This window comes from Pyxicephalus adspersus, chromosome 4 (genome assembly GCF_032062135.1).
Source record: "Pyxicephalus adspersus chromosome 4, UCB_Pads_2.0, whole genome shotgun sequence".
Classification (NCBI taxonomy): Eukaryota; Metazoa; Chordata; class Amphibia; order Anura; family Pyxicephalidae; genus Pyxicephalus; species Pyxicephalus adspersus.
In genome coordinates this window covers 97,755,454-97,769,005 of record NC_092861.1, presented here as the reverse complement: position 1 = coordinate 97,769,005, position 13,552 = coordinate 97,755,454, and the positions used below count along the sequence as shown (strand labels likewise).

Below are 13,552 nucleotides of genomic sequence, written 5' to 3'. Positions count from 1 at the left end.
TCACCTGAAATTATCAGTTACATCCAAGGGATGGAGGGATCCATCCAGGGATCTGCAGGCTAAATACCACTCTTCAAGAGGATCCTGGGATCAAAACACAATACACATTAGCATACAAGTCATGGCAGAGGGACATATGCAAATTTCCCAACCTCATAAGTTGGTGGGATAACATCAAAAAGAAAACTAGGTCTTTCTTTATCCAAAAAGGAATACAGGAAGCAAGGAGGAAAGAAAAATGGTTCCAGAGGCTAAACACACAGCTCCAAACTTTTATTAGGTTTAGCAAAAATGGCATCCCAATGGAGTAGGGAATTAATAATTTAAAAAATGAAATAGCATAGGCCATCACTGCTAAAGAGAGACAAATTATTTATATTGCAAAAGTGGCAAAAAATTGGGAAAAAAACTAAAAATGCTCCAGGTTTTTCTTTAAAAAAACAATCAGTTTAAAACAAAACATACAAAAAATAAATGATAAGGTCACAATTTCTGACATGTTAAAGGAGGCCCAGGATTTCTACTTAGAGCTCTTTAGGGAAAAGGAGGTAGATCCAACCGTCACTAAGAGGGTGGTAGGTGCCATAGAGATTAAATTATGTTGACAAACAAGTCTTTTCTGAGGATCTGAGTGAAAAAGAGCTATTAGCTACCATCAACAGCTTTACCAAAAATAAATGTCCAGGTTATGATGGTTTGCCAATTGAATTTTATCTGCCATTTTGGGATCTCCTGAAAAATGGTTTGTGTCTGATTTCCTTGAAGTTTTGTCATCTAACAGGCCACCGGACTCCTGGCTAAGGGGCGTCATCACTCTGATCCCTAAAAAAGGTGACCTTTCAGACCTGGAGAACTGGCGTCCCATAACCTTGCTCAACGCAGATTATTAAATCTACTCCAAGATTCTGGTAAATAGAGTCAAAGAAGTTGTTGATAAAGTTATCCAGGGTGATCAGGTCTGTGGGGTCCCTGGTAGAAATGCACATGATGGTCTAAATTTACTGAGAGATGTGCTATGGTACTCAAACAAGAGAAAGCAAAAATTGGCCTTTTTGTCCTTAGAATTCTGAGAAGTGTTTGTGTCTGTTACACTAATTACCCAAATCAAATGTCTTTACAGTGGTCCATCTAGCAAAGTCTTAGTCAATGGTTTCTTATCGGATGATGTTCAACTCAAGTCCGGAGTTAAACAAGGATGCCCTCCCTCTGCTCTTCTATTTATCTGTGCCTTGGAACAACTTCTGTCATCATTAAGAAAGGACAAGGTAACCCAGGGGGTGGTGGTCAGTCCGCCAAAATTTGCGCATACATGGACAATGTTACTCTCAACAGGGCAATTCTAAACACTGACATTTTTTGTACAGGCTCAGGATTCAAGCTAAATATCAACAAGTGTAAATGTCTTTATTTTGGCAAATGGCAGCTTCAACATCTAAAAATTGCAACATCATGTCAAGCTATCAAAATTTTTGGAGTGTTTTTTGACCATCAAAACAACGGGCACCAAAGCTGAGGCATTGTCCAAGAAAAAATAAGCCAAAAAATTGTTCTCTGGAAACTACGTAACTTAACTTGGGAAGGTAAAGTGCTTGTTGTAAAATCAATAATTCTGCCTCAGTTACAATACATAAGCCTTGTCTATCCACCATCGGTCTCCATAATTTAAAAAAATCACCAGAAATATCTTCAAATTTTTCTGGAGCTCAACTGTTGAAAAAATTAAAAGGTCAATTGTTCACAAAAGTAAAGTAAAATGGGGGTAAAGACCTCACGAATATTAGGATCTTTCTGTGGTCTAGTTTTTTCTCCCTCTGCTTCAAGTGCCTCCAAACCAAATCTAACAAATGGTCATATTTTCTCAAGTATGCAGCTGGACAAGTGTTTAGGAGGGGAGGATGGTACCAACCACCCCAAACAGTTCCAACACTCATCATTCCTCCAAAACTGTACACCATTTTAAAAAAATGTATCCGTATCTGGAACCTACAAAACCTGGACGAAAACACCCTATTGGATGCAAACAAAATTAGGAAATTCATCAAAACAGAGGAGGAAATTGCGCTTATACCCACTTTTACTACAGAAACGTCAGCACAACTCTGGAAAAACGTGGATAAAAAATTTCTATCAAACAAATTAAAAGATATTGCTTGGAAGGGTGTCCATAAGTGCCTGCCCCTGTGTGCCTTTCAGCATAGGAAGGGTTTTGTGAGTTCTCCTGTATGTCCTAGGTCTGGATGTATGGTTGAGGAATCAACCCTACATCTCTTTTGGAATTGCCTGTATGCAAGGGCTGTGTGCCGGTCAGCCGGGCCTTTGCTAAAATTTTTAACAGGCCTTCAAACACTTGACCACCAGGTTGTCATGTATGGTCCTCCTCTTTCCTTCTCAGTACAGAAGAAAAAGCTACTTTGGGTCTCTATGAATTGCCTGAAATTTGCTTTATGGTAAACATGAAAAATTTTCTTGTACAACGATGATTTCATAAATGAAAAGGATCGTATTAAGTATGCCTTGAGCAAAATGTTTGATTTCTTTTTATTTGATTGCCAAAAAAATGGGTAAACTAGAAGCCCAGAGAACCTGGGAAATGTATATGTGGAATACACTTGTGTAATTTATTTTTTGTGTATTTGCCAAAATATACATATTTTGTGTATTTGCCAAAATGTACATACCTTGTTGTGTTTGTGAAGATAGTTTTTGGTTATGGTCAAAAATATATGTATATTTTTTGTATATGTTGGAAAATGTTATGTACTCACCTAATCAAAAGATAATCTCGTTGTTTTTTTTTTAACCCTGGAAAATGGACTTTTGTTTTCCTTTTACAGAGTCCATACTTTGCTTTCAGGAATGTACTTTAGCCTTTGACCTTTATTTTGGGAATAATGTGTCCTGATTCTTCAATTTTCTGTTCTGCTTTGGAACTTTATTGCAATATGTGTATCTTTTTCTATTATTTCTACTCTTAGGGAAAAAAAAGGAATTTATTTTCATTTGTTTGTAAATAAGCTGTTTATACTTTTCTAATAAAAACGTAAAAAAGTGTGTTTTCGTCTGATTTATTGTTGCTGACCCTGCCTGTTTCTGATATTGTGGGTTTTTGCTGTCTGGATCGACCTTTGCCTGTGACTTGGACTCTGCTTAAGTTTTTCTTTTTCCTTGTGTACTTCGCTTGGTGGACGGATATTCAGTGAATGACCTCTGCTCTGTATTGTGGAATTATCTGTGGGCTCCTGTCTTGCTGCCAGCCCATTCCCAGACAACATCCTTTGTGCAGTAAGTCCTGGGGGAAACTGAGTGCTGGGAGACGCTACCGGTCTCCCGAGGCTGAGTGGGGGCTTGCTATAGGTTAAGACTGCAGTGTTAGATTGGGGGACTGGTGTCTGATGAGGACTGGTGCTGCCCTGATCATCAGCATAAAAGGAAATCATACAAAGTTTTTTTCAATGACTTCTTTGTGATTAGTTCTGTAAATATACCTAATATATTGACAATAAGTATTTCAAAAATAAATTTTATGTAAGTAGGCATGTCTAGTTTAATTTTGCTTAATTTTCATGTTTCATTAGTTTTCTATGAGGGTAATATTGAGGTCTTTATTTAAAAAACTAGAGCCAATCTAGCAAAATCAACAACATATTTGGAATCTGTGCATCAAACATAACCTAAAATGACTTTAATCTGTTTGGCAAGAAAATGTTTGTTGGTCAGTGCTATAGATTGCTTTAAGAAAAAGCTGGATGTTTTTCTAGAAGCACGGAAATTAACTGGGAATTAAAGCTTTGAAGCAAGAATAACAGTGACCAGTAAGCCAGCGAACATCCGATTGCCACATGGAATCAGGAAGGATTTTTTTCCCTGTTAAAGCAAATTGTACCAGGGTTTGTCCACAGGGTTTTATATCTGGTGAGAGGGCCTGATGTACTCCATTTTGTATTCTAGCTTCAAATTATACAGATGAACATATTTTTTCTTATTTAGAATGTATGTGTATAGGCCTGATGTTCTGCCAAATGAATGTCCTTGCTAACATCTGCCAGATTTCGATAACAGGATATTTTGTCTATGTCTGAAAACATGTGGCCAAGCAGTTTATTCTAGAACAAGCATACTTGTATTTTTCCACTATAGTAAATGAGCATGCGCTGTGATATTTTGTTATGATATATAAACTAGATGTTTGTTATAATAAAAATGAAGGTTGCTTGATACCATTCGAGTGTATGCGTCATTGAGTAGTATTCCCGGGCACCTGTTCTGATACAATGAGAGACACTGGGATGGATTGAGATGAGAGAAAAATACAGCAAGAACTTTTCAGCTGGGGGCTCGTCCGGGATAGAGTACACAGAGTTCGGTAAGTACAGGAATTCCTCCCTATGGGGTTGGGAACTTTCTCGCTTCTTTCCGAACAACTTCTGTTGCTTTTATTTTGAATCCATAAAGGAACATAAACATATGAGAGGTTAGATTAACTATCTTTAGGGAAGATAGGTATTGTTATAGGACTAAATGCATAAGTCCTTACATGTAGACCTATATTCACGTTTACTAGGGATTCTTTAGGCAAGAATCAGTATAGTGCATTTTGATTTGTGACGCTAAACATCCCAGTTTCTCTTATGGTCAGATTTACTTTTGCTGTTGTCTGCCTCAGTCTTCGTAAATATAACAGATGTTGTTTAAATCACATGGTCTCATTTTGTCCATCTACTTCTTCTCTGCTTTCTCTCCTCTATCGCGTAGAAGTATAAGATAATTTGTTTGTATGACACAAGTGTCCGGCTGGTAAGTGTACGGACCAGGGTCATTGAACGTTTTGTCAGCAAGGTGTAAGATGCACCACCTCCTCGGCTAGGTCTTATTGATCGTTGACCCGAGACAGGTGAAAGCACAGTGACACCGAGTTGGGTGCCTATGTCATGTTATGTGTTAATTGTTGTGTAGGATTATTATTAGAAAGGAGAGAGGGGGATATCGGAACAGATATTATTAGAGCTATAGTGCAATCAGGTTAAAACTTACATTTATGGTCTGCCACTAGGGAAAGTCCCCATAGGTATACTAAACCACAAAAGCTCTATAAATTGAATTTGTATGTAGTTGGACTTGATTCGAGAGTTGTTGGGCGGGCCATCGGGAAGGTTATTCCACTGTTTGAAAATCCCAAGGTTCCTCCTTGCTGTGAACTGCCGAGACAGAGTACATACTATTCTAAGACCTTTTCTCATCCTAACTAGGTAATATTATAAACTCGGGACAGGTTGCGAGCCTGGGTTAGTTAGAGACACACCCAATGTTTTATTTTAGTTAAAAACACTACTTTGAATAATTGAGGCTACTCCTAAGACACATAAGCTATCGGTTATTAGAACCGATAGATAAAGTGAACACTAACAGCACACAATAACTTTGTTCTCTGTCTTGGTCGGTCCCTCATAAAGGTAGGATACCTTCAAAAATGGGTCAGAATAAGACAAAAATGTCTCCCCACCACCCCCATATGTAGGAGAAAAATGCAAAGATTATGTTGCTCAGGTATGTGGAACAGAGCCTACTATTTGGTAAATCCTTGGGTGGACAACATGGCAGGATGGACTGAGAGCATGGGAAGTGTAAATCCCTTCCCGCAAGACGGTACTAATGATTCCTTCCATATGGACATGGTTAAGGGGTTATGTTTAGGAGACACTGATTGTGTTAAATATAGAAGGACGTCCTCTCCCTTTTCTTGTAGATTCTGGTGCTACTAGTAGTACTTTATGTGAAGATTATTATAGTGGTCCGAGAGAATGCTGAGCCCTCTGTGGGAATTAATGGGATAAGACAAGATCTTATAAAACTCCTCCTCTCTCGATCCAACATCCATATAGTCACCAGTCAATGTTCACACACTGTTTTAGGATTATCCCAAATTCTCCTGTGAATCTGCTAGAAAGGGATTTATTTGTTTTACTGAAATTGCAGTTGGGTATTAGCAAAACGGGACACCTACACGTCACATCCTCAGTCATGCCCATTCATGTGCCAAACAGTGGCTGTTTTTTATATCTGGAATGCAAGCCACAGGATCCACTACTTGATCAGGTTCCTCCTGAAGTTTGGGCAAAGACTGACCAAGATGTTGGTCTAATCTCTTGTACACCATATAAGGCAATGCTTAAGCCCGGCATTGCACCTGTCTATATTAAACAATATCCACTTTCCCCAAAGAAAGAAAAGGGAATTAAACCTATGTTAATGGAATTTCTGGGGGCAGGGGAATTGAGGAAAATATCTCTCCCTACACACCTATCAACCCAATGAGAAAGGCTGACAATACCTTTAGGTTTGTCCAGGATCTTAGAGCAGTAAATGCTCAGATCATACCCATAGCCCCTATGGTTCCAGACATGCCATCTCTGCTATCAGCTATTCCTGCCCATGCAGAGTTTTTCTCTGTTGTTGATCTAAAGAATGCATTTATTTCTGTCCCAGTTGACAAGGAGACAAGGCCACTTTTTGCCTTTACATTTAAACATCGCCAGTATACTTGGTGTACAATGCTTTAGGGTTATGTAGACTCCCCGGTAGTCTACTACATTGTCCTCCAGGATACACGGCTCCCTTGGGCTGCCCCTCATGGTTCTGTCGTTTTACAATATGTGGATGATCTCCTGTAGTTCTACTGGGGAGGCCTGCCAGGCAGACTGTGTAAGCTTATTACTGTGGGTATGTGAATGTGGACACAAGGCCCCTGATTCATCAAGCAGAATCGGATTGTCGCTCGCGCATTCGTATTCGCGATCCGAAATCGTACGCCATCGCGCTATTCAGCAACTGAAAAAGCTCGCGGCCGGAGCCGCGCATCTCCGGCAGCTTTACACACCGCGGTAAACCGCGATCGATGGCCGCGCGTACTTTCGCGCTTCCAGCGAGCGCAAATTTTATTGATGAATCAGGGGCAAGGTGTCAAAATAACAATGGTGTACAGAAAGTGTTGATTATTTGGGTTTTGTTCTCAGTAAAGGTGAGAGGAAAATCAGCCATGCCAGGATTACTGCCGTACTGGGTCTGCCCCGCCCACAGACCAAGAAAGGCATGTTAACCTTTCTTGGCATGATTTGTTACGGTCGCCAATAGATAGCTGATTGTTCCTACTATGACAATGTTCTGAGACAAGCCACTAAGACTGATATGCCTGACTTCATTAAATGGTCTGATGAAATGTTACAAGCTTTTAGTCATTTGAAATGTGCAACGATTTCAAGTCCTGGCTTGGGCCTACCCGACTATGGCGTGATGTTTCACTTATTTGCAAGGGACAATTGTAAAACCATGGCAGGAGTCCTGGCGCAAGAACATGGAGGCAAATTTCGCCCTGTTGCTTTTTTCTCAACAGTGGTTCCAATACAGGTTCAGGGCATGCCTGCGTGTCTCAGGAGTTTGGCAGCCTGTGCCATGGTCGCAAAGATGGCCACGCCTATCACCCTAGCTCATCCTACTACTTTGCATAACTCCCATAATATTTTAGCTCTATTAAAAAACATACATACACAGCATATGTCAGCACAAAGACTGAGTGGATATGAAGTTTTGTTGCTATCTAATCCTCCGCTTCATATTAAGTACTCAGCACCTACATTCGGACCATTGGCTATACTAAATGTCCTACTTGGATACAAAGGAGAGTGGGATGATTTGCCTCCTCCCCACGAATGTACTGAACTCATACATAAACACACCTCACCTAGACCTGACTTACAGTCCACACCCATTGAAGGAGCACCTGATATTTTTGTGGATGGATCCTGCTCCAGCCCTAATGACAACACTTATCATGCGGGATACGCTGTAGTTCAACTCCCTGATGTTATTCAAATCCTATACCTTTTCAGTCAGCCCAAGCCGCTGAACTGATTGCCCTCACTAGAGCTTGTTGCCTTTTTGAGGGAAGAGATGTAAATATATACACTGATTCCAGATATGCCTTTGGGGTTGTACATGATCACGGGGTGATATGCCAGAGAAGAGGCTTCATAGCTGCAGATGGGAAGCAAATTTCACATTCCACCGTAGTACATGATCTTCTAGCTGCCATCCAATTACCAAGCAAAGTTGCTATCATCCATTGTAAAGCACATACTGGTCTCCAAACGGACATAGCTAAAGGAAATGCCCTAGCTGATAAGGTAGCAAAAGAGGCTGCTGTTAGACAGACAGCAACAGTTCAAATGCCCTCCCTAGTTCCAGAAATCACTCTTACCGACAATTTATTGCTAAGCCCCCAAGATTTGGCTACAAGTAGTGACAAGTTAGAATGGCAGTCGGTAGGTGCAGTACAAAACCCTGGTATGGGTCTTATCTGCAAAGAGGGGAAACCATGTATTCCAGTTTGCAAGCGCCCCAATTTTAATTGCACAATATCATGGTCTTGGCCATAGGGGAGTACAGGCAACCACTGACCTCATTAGGAGAGATTTTTTTATACCAAGCCTTAGATCTAAGGTACAGTCCTATGTTTCACAATGTATTATATGTCTCAGAAACAACCCAAATAATTCAAAGAAGGCCCAACACCAGCATCTGAATTACCTGACTTCGCCATTCACTCACTTACAAATTGACTTTACCCATATTCCAAAGACGGGAAGAAAGCAGGAGTATGCCCTTTACCACAAACTGTGGTAAAGATTTTGTTACAAGAGATCATCCCCAGATGGGGATGTCCTGTTCAAATTAACTCAGATAATGGCCCAGCTTTTGTGTCCAGGGTATGTAAGGAGCTTTCCAAAGCCCTTAGGATTGACTGTAAATTCCACCTCCCTTACCACCCCCAGAGTTCTGGAGTAGTAGAAAGGATGAATAGAATAATTAAAGAAAAAAATAAGGAAAATTACTGGAGGCACGTTCACTAATTAGAAAAAGTTTTTGCCTGTAGCCCTAGCAGAAATTAGGATGCGGGATAATAAGAATACTGTTTACTCACCATTTGAGGTCCTAATGGGAAGACCCTTCCCCACCCCTTGGGGTCCAAAAGCCCCCGTGATAGAAAAAGGGGATCTAGAAGTAATGCAGGCAGAATATGTTAAGAAACTTGTAGAAACTTTAGATCAAGTTGAAAAAGATGTTGCTCGTGCCTCTCCTTTCTCTCCACAGGAACCTACGCATCCTTTCCTACTGGGAGAAGTAGTTATAGTCCAGCGCCTGGCAAAAGGACCAAAACAGACTGAATTCCCGTTTGGACCACCCACACGAGTGGTAGCAGTCACTAGAACAGCAGTCCTCACAGAGGAAACCCCCATCTGGATCCACGCAAGCAGGATAAAGAGGGTCCCTGAGACGTCTTCCTCAAGTAAGTGTAAAGAGGGTGAAGCAGGTGCTAAATCCCTGAAGAGTGCCTCATTACAGGCTGAAGATGTTGAGCTCACAGGATGGGAGAGTGCTCTGTATGTTGACAATTTGTAACTTGTGTGTGTTCTTGCCTATATGGTTTATACCTACATGTATCTATCACCCTGAAGAGATACCTTTTCTGTGTGGCACACAGGGGAACAGGTCAAGAGTAAAAAGGACAATTGAGACAGAGGTATCAGTTCATTTGGGAGATAATAGTATTGTGAAACTAATGAGAACTTTAAATGTTAGTTCCATGTGTTTCCAGAACCCTCTTAACCTAAGGCATGTTACACATACATGTTTAGTAGCAGTGTCTACTCCACAGAATATAATAAAACAGGTGAAGTATAGCAGACATCAGCATCCCCTATTCACGTTACCCTCCCCCTTGTACGACTATTGTGGGGAATGTAACATCCGGAAACCAAGGGATAAGATTATGTTAAGCACCGTTAATGTCACAGCAGCCCATAATTGTTTCAGTTTCTATCGGACATGTTACAATCTTGATGGGGTGAGTGGCTCTCCAGGGAATAACATTGGATATGCTAATATAAGAACCTACTTGCAGTACACATATAACAGTACCGGAATGTATAATGGTACAGGTATGAGGGTACCACTACGAAATATTACTAATAGTATGAGCTGCAATGCCACCCATCCAGTGCCTGGGGTTAATGAGGATATTGGATTACCCCGTGGGTGGTTTCTATCTTGCGGTAATGTTATCTTTAATTATATTCCTGGCAATATTACTGGAGGCACTTGTACTTTGTCTAGGCTTACAGTAGCACTCCCAAGAGAGAAGCCCTTAAAGGTGAATCGGAAAAGGGAAAAGATCCATCGCTAAACAATTGTCCTTTGATTGTACCTCTGGGTTGCCCCTATTAAGTGCTTCTGAGTATATTGGCCTAGGAGCATCTATCGTAGGAGTCCCAGGTTTGGCTATATACAATACTCGCACTATTAATTCTATTGCATGTGATTTAGCTAAATCTTTGAATCATACCTCTACTGCTTTATCTGATATACTGGGAGATTTACAAGGCATAAGAGGAGCAGTGGCAGAAAATAGATTTGCTGTAGACTACTTACTGCTTAAGCATAATTTAGGATGCCAAGATTTCAAGGGTATGTGCTGCTTCAATTTATCAGATCATTCAAAGTTCCTAGAGGAAGAGATACAGGCACTACAAGAAATTGTCCACAATATTAAACAAGATGTGGAGTGGACTAGGCCAGAGCCGCGCATCACCGGCAGCTTTACACTGGCGAGCTTGCATGAAAAGTCACTGTTCCCCTACAAAATCATTCTTTCTAATGGCACACATATTACCCTTAGCCCTAAAAAAAAATGTTTGCGCTGTTAAAATGTTTAAAACATGTATGTGCGCTAAGAAAAAAGCATATTTTAAAATTACTTATTTCTTTTCTGTTAGGCAAGAGTTAACCGAGTTCAACTCCTCTACATAGGCGCCTATATAAAAGCTTACGATGCCTGATCGGATGAGTGACAGCTTAACAGATCCTCCTTAATCGCGCAGCTGAAATCTAATCGCCTTAATTGGCAGATTCGTGACCCCTATTGCTCATTATTATCAAGGCAGGAATCCGGCTGGCAGTGAGGGGGCGAGTGTACGAGCGCACTCGATTCCGGACCGCGGGAAACCGGCTCGCTGGACGCGCGAACGTACGTGCGTCCAGCGAGCGCGGATTTCATTGATGAATCAGGGCCAATGAGAGACACTGGGATGGATTGAGATGAGAGAAAAATAGAGCCAAGAACCTTTCTGGGATCTGTTTTTTTCCCTAGTAGTTGAACTTGATGGACTTAAGTCTTTTTTCAACCTGACTGACTTAGTAACTATGTAAGATATTGATAATAATAATATTACAAATAATAAATGCATATATAGGTGTATTGGTTGGCACCTTTTGGAAATAAAAAGGGAGTTGTGCTCCACCTTTACCATCTCTGTGTGGCTCAACCCCATTACCTCCACAAGCAGCACCCTTTAGGTGTTTTTCTATTTCAGACCTGCCTTTCATTGTAGTATTTTTGGTAATATCGCATGAGCTAGCCTAGGGCAAGTAGTCCAGGGAACGTTTGCCTAGTCTTGGAGCTGTGAACACAGTAAATGGCCCAGTACACTGCAATTTACAGTGTAACACTGTATCTCTCCTTTCTCTATATACATATACTATACACATTTTTGTCAGCTTTCTTTAACCAGGTAAAAAACACATTTTTTCTGAATATCAGTGCTTATAGACTCATCTTACCATGGAAAAAAGTTATATAGTGCATTATATATTTGGGTGTGAATTTTTGCCACAAATTTGGAAATTCATGAAAACTGGGGATCTGGCTAGAATCCAAGATGACTCCACACTTCAGTCTTATCCCTGCTCACTTACTAATTTTTCAATTTGCCTAAAAAAAACATTAAAGATTGATATTTTTACACTATTTTAAACTTTAGAAAAATGTTATCTTACCAGCTTCTTCAGTAAATGAGATGGATGAAGGTAACTGTGTGACCTCATTTCTTTGGGTAAAGCATTCTTCTAGAGAACTAAGTGAGTGAGTAGGTTGACAGACTGCAGCTCTTGTGGCAAATTTATCTTGCTGTTGGAATAAAAAAAATAAAGCACTGCTTACTATTTTAAAAGGATTGTAATTATAATTTACATATTTTATTTATGAAAAAAACTGTTGCAGACACAAAACAGAAGAAATATGAGGATACACTAGAATTATGTTGGACCAAAGGGGCAGTAACTTCGACCAGGAGGTGCTGGGTTGCATTACTGTAATAAGCAGATAACTTTGCAATTTAGTTTTGCTTCATTGGCCATGAAAAGGAGAGGTTATATATTATTAATATTGTGATTTTCCATAACACTTACTCTAATATCTGTATGGTTGACAACAGAATTCGATTATGCGAGAAGCAGTGAATGTTTCTAAGTTCAAAATCTGGATCCTGTGGATTGTATTGGGACAACCTGCAGCAATTTTTTTGTACTGCTGTGTATTTTCCTTGCTCCTAAATGCCTGACATCAATCTGTATATACAAACTATGGGCCTGATTAATGAAAGCTCCCCAAGGCTGGAGAGGATACATTTTCTGGAATGGATCTGGTCCAGGATTTAAAACATTTGCTAGCAAATAACTTTGAAGAAATCCATTCCAGGTGTGCTGGATCACCCAGCTTCACTGATATAAGTGTATCCTGTCCAGTCGTGGGGAGCTTTAATAAATAAGGCACTATATCTCTGCTATAGTGCTGAATGCAAAGGATCTTTTTCTGACATGCATTTTGAAAAATGTGGTGGATGTCTTATTCCTAGTTTAGGAAAATGGTAACATAACCTAGTCAACAGGTCATCTCTGCAAATAACAGTTGAATGTATTATTTACTACTCACAAATCCATAGTCAGTAGTGGTAAACAATATACTGTAGATGTGTCGAATCCCAGCAATAAAATTGTTAATTACAAACATTTTGGAATTTGGCATTTTAGAAATAAAACCCTTTAAGGATTCATTGGGACAACAGAGGTCAAAAAGTAGTATCAATTGATAAAAAAACAAGATATTTTTTATTTCACAACAAATAAAACAGTAAGTTTGTGCAGAATCATTATAATAAAAAAATCATGGAATTTCTATAATGCAAGCACAGCCTGGGGTATCACCTAAACAGGTGGGTATTTAGGATGTCGGGAGCCAAATAATCTCAACTGAGTGAAACTGCATACACAATCTAAGGTAATAAATCACAGCTCAACAAAAAAGATTTTTTCTATTTGCCAAAGATTTTTTAATATATTTAGTGTATTTCAGGTCTCCTGAATCCAGAAATGACATCAGTTCCATTAAATTGGCTCTAGTTCTTGTGATACAACAATCAGAATAGACAATTTTACCAACAACAAATGTTAACACAGCATAATATTATCAATCTTTATTTACACCAATGTTTAGCAGTTTATATAATAAATGTAGCATTATTTTCATGAAACTTTCATTTGCCTTCCTTTTATTAATACATTTTCCTTTTTGTACAGAAATATGAGTTCTTCAATAGGAAGTTGTTTAAATGGCCCTAATATATTTTGCTACATTTGTGGTGAATATTCTCAGCTAAAACAGAAA

The 13,552-nt window shown here is 39.6% G+C and overlaps 1 protein-coding gene across 2 annotated transcripts in view; it reads right to left on the bottom strand.

Moving 5' to 3' along the window:
* FMN2 (formin 2) overlaps positions 1 to 13,552 on the bottom strand; it is a 134,264-nt gene that overhangs the window by 89,320 nt on the left and 31,392 nt on the right. For both annotated transcript variants that reach the window (XM_072409087.1, XM_072409086.1), the window contains exon 3: positions 11,887 to 12,016. In XM_072409087.1, the coding sequence (XP_072265188.1) occupies positions 11,887 to 12,016 (130 nt within the window). The remainder of the gene's footprint in view (positions 1 to 11,886; positions 12,017 to 13,552) is intronic.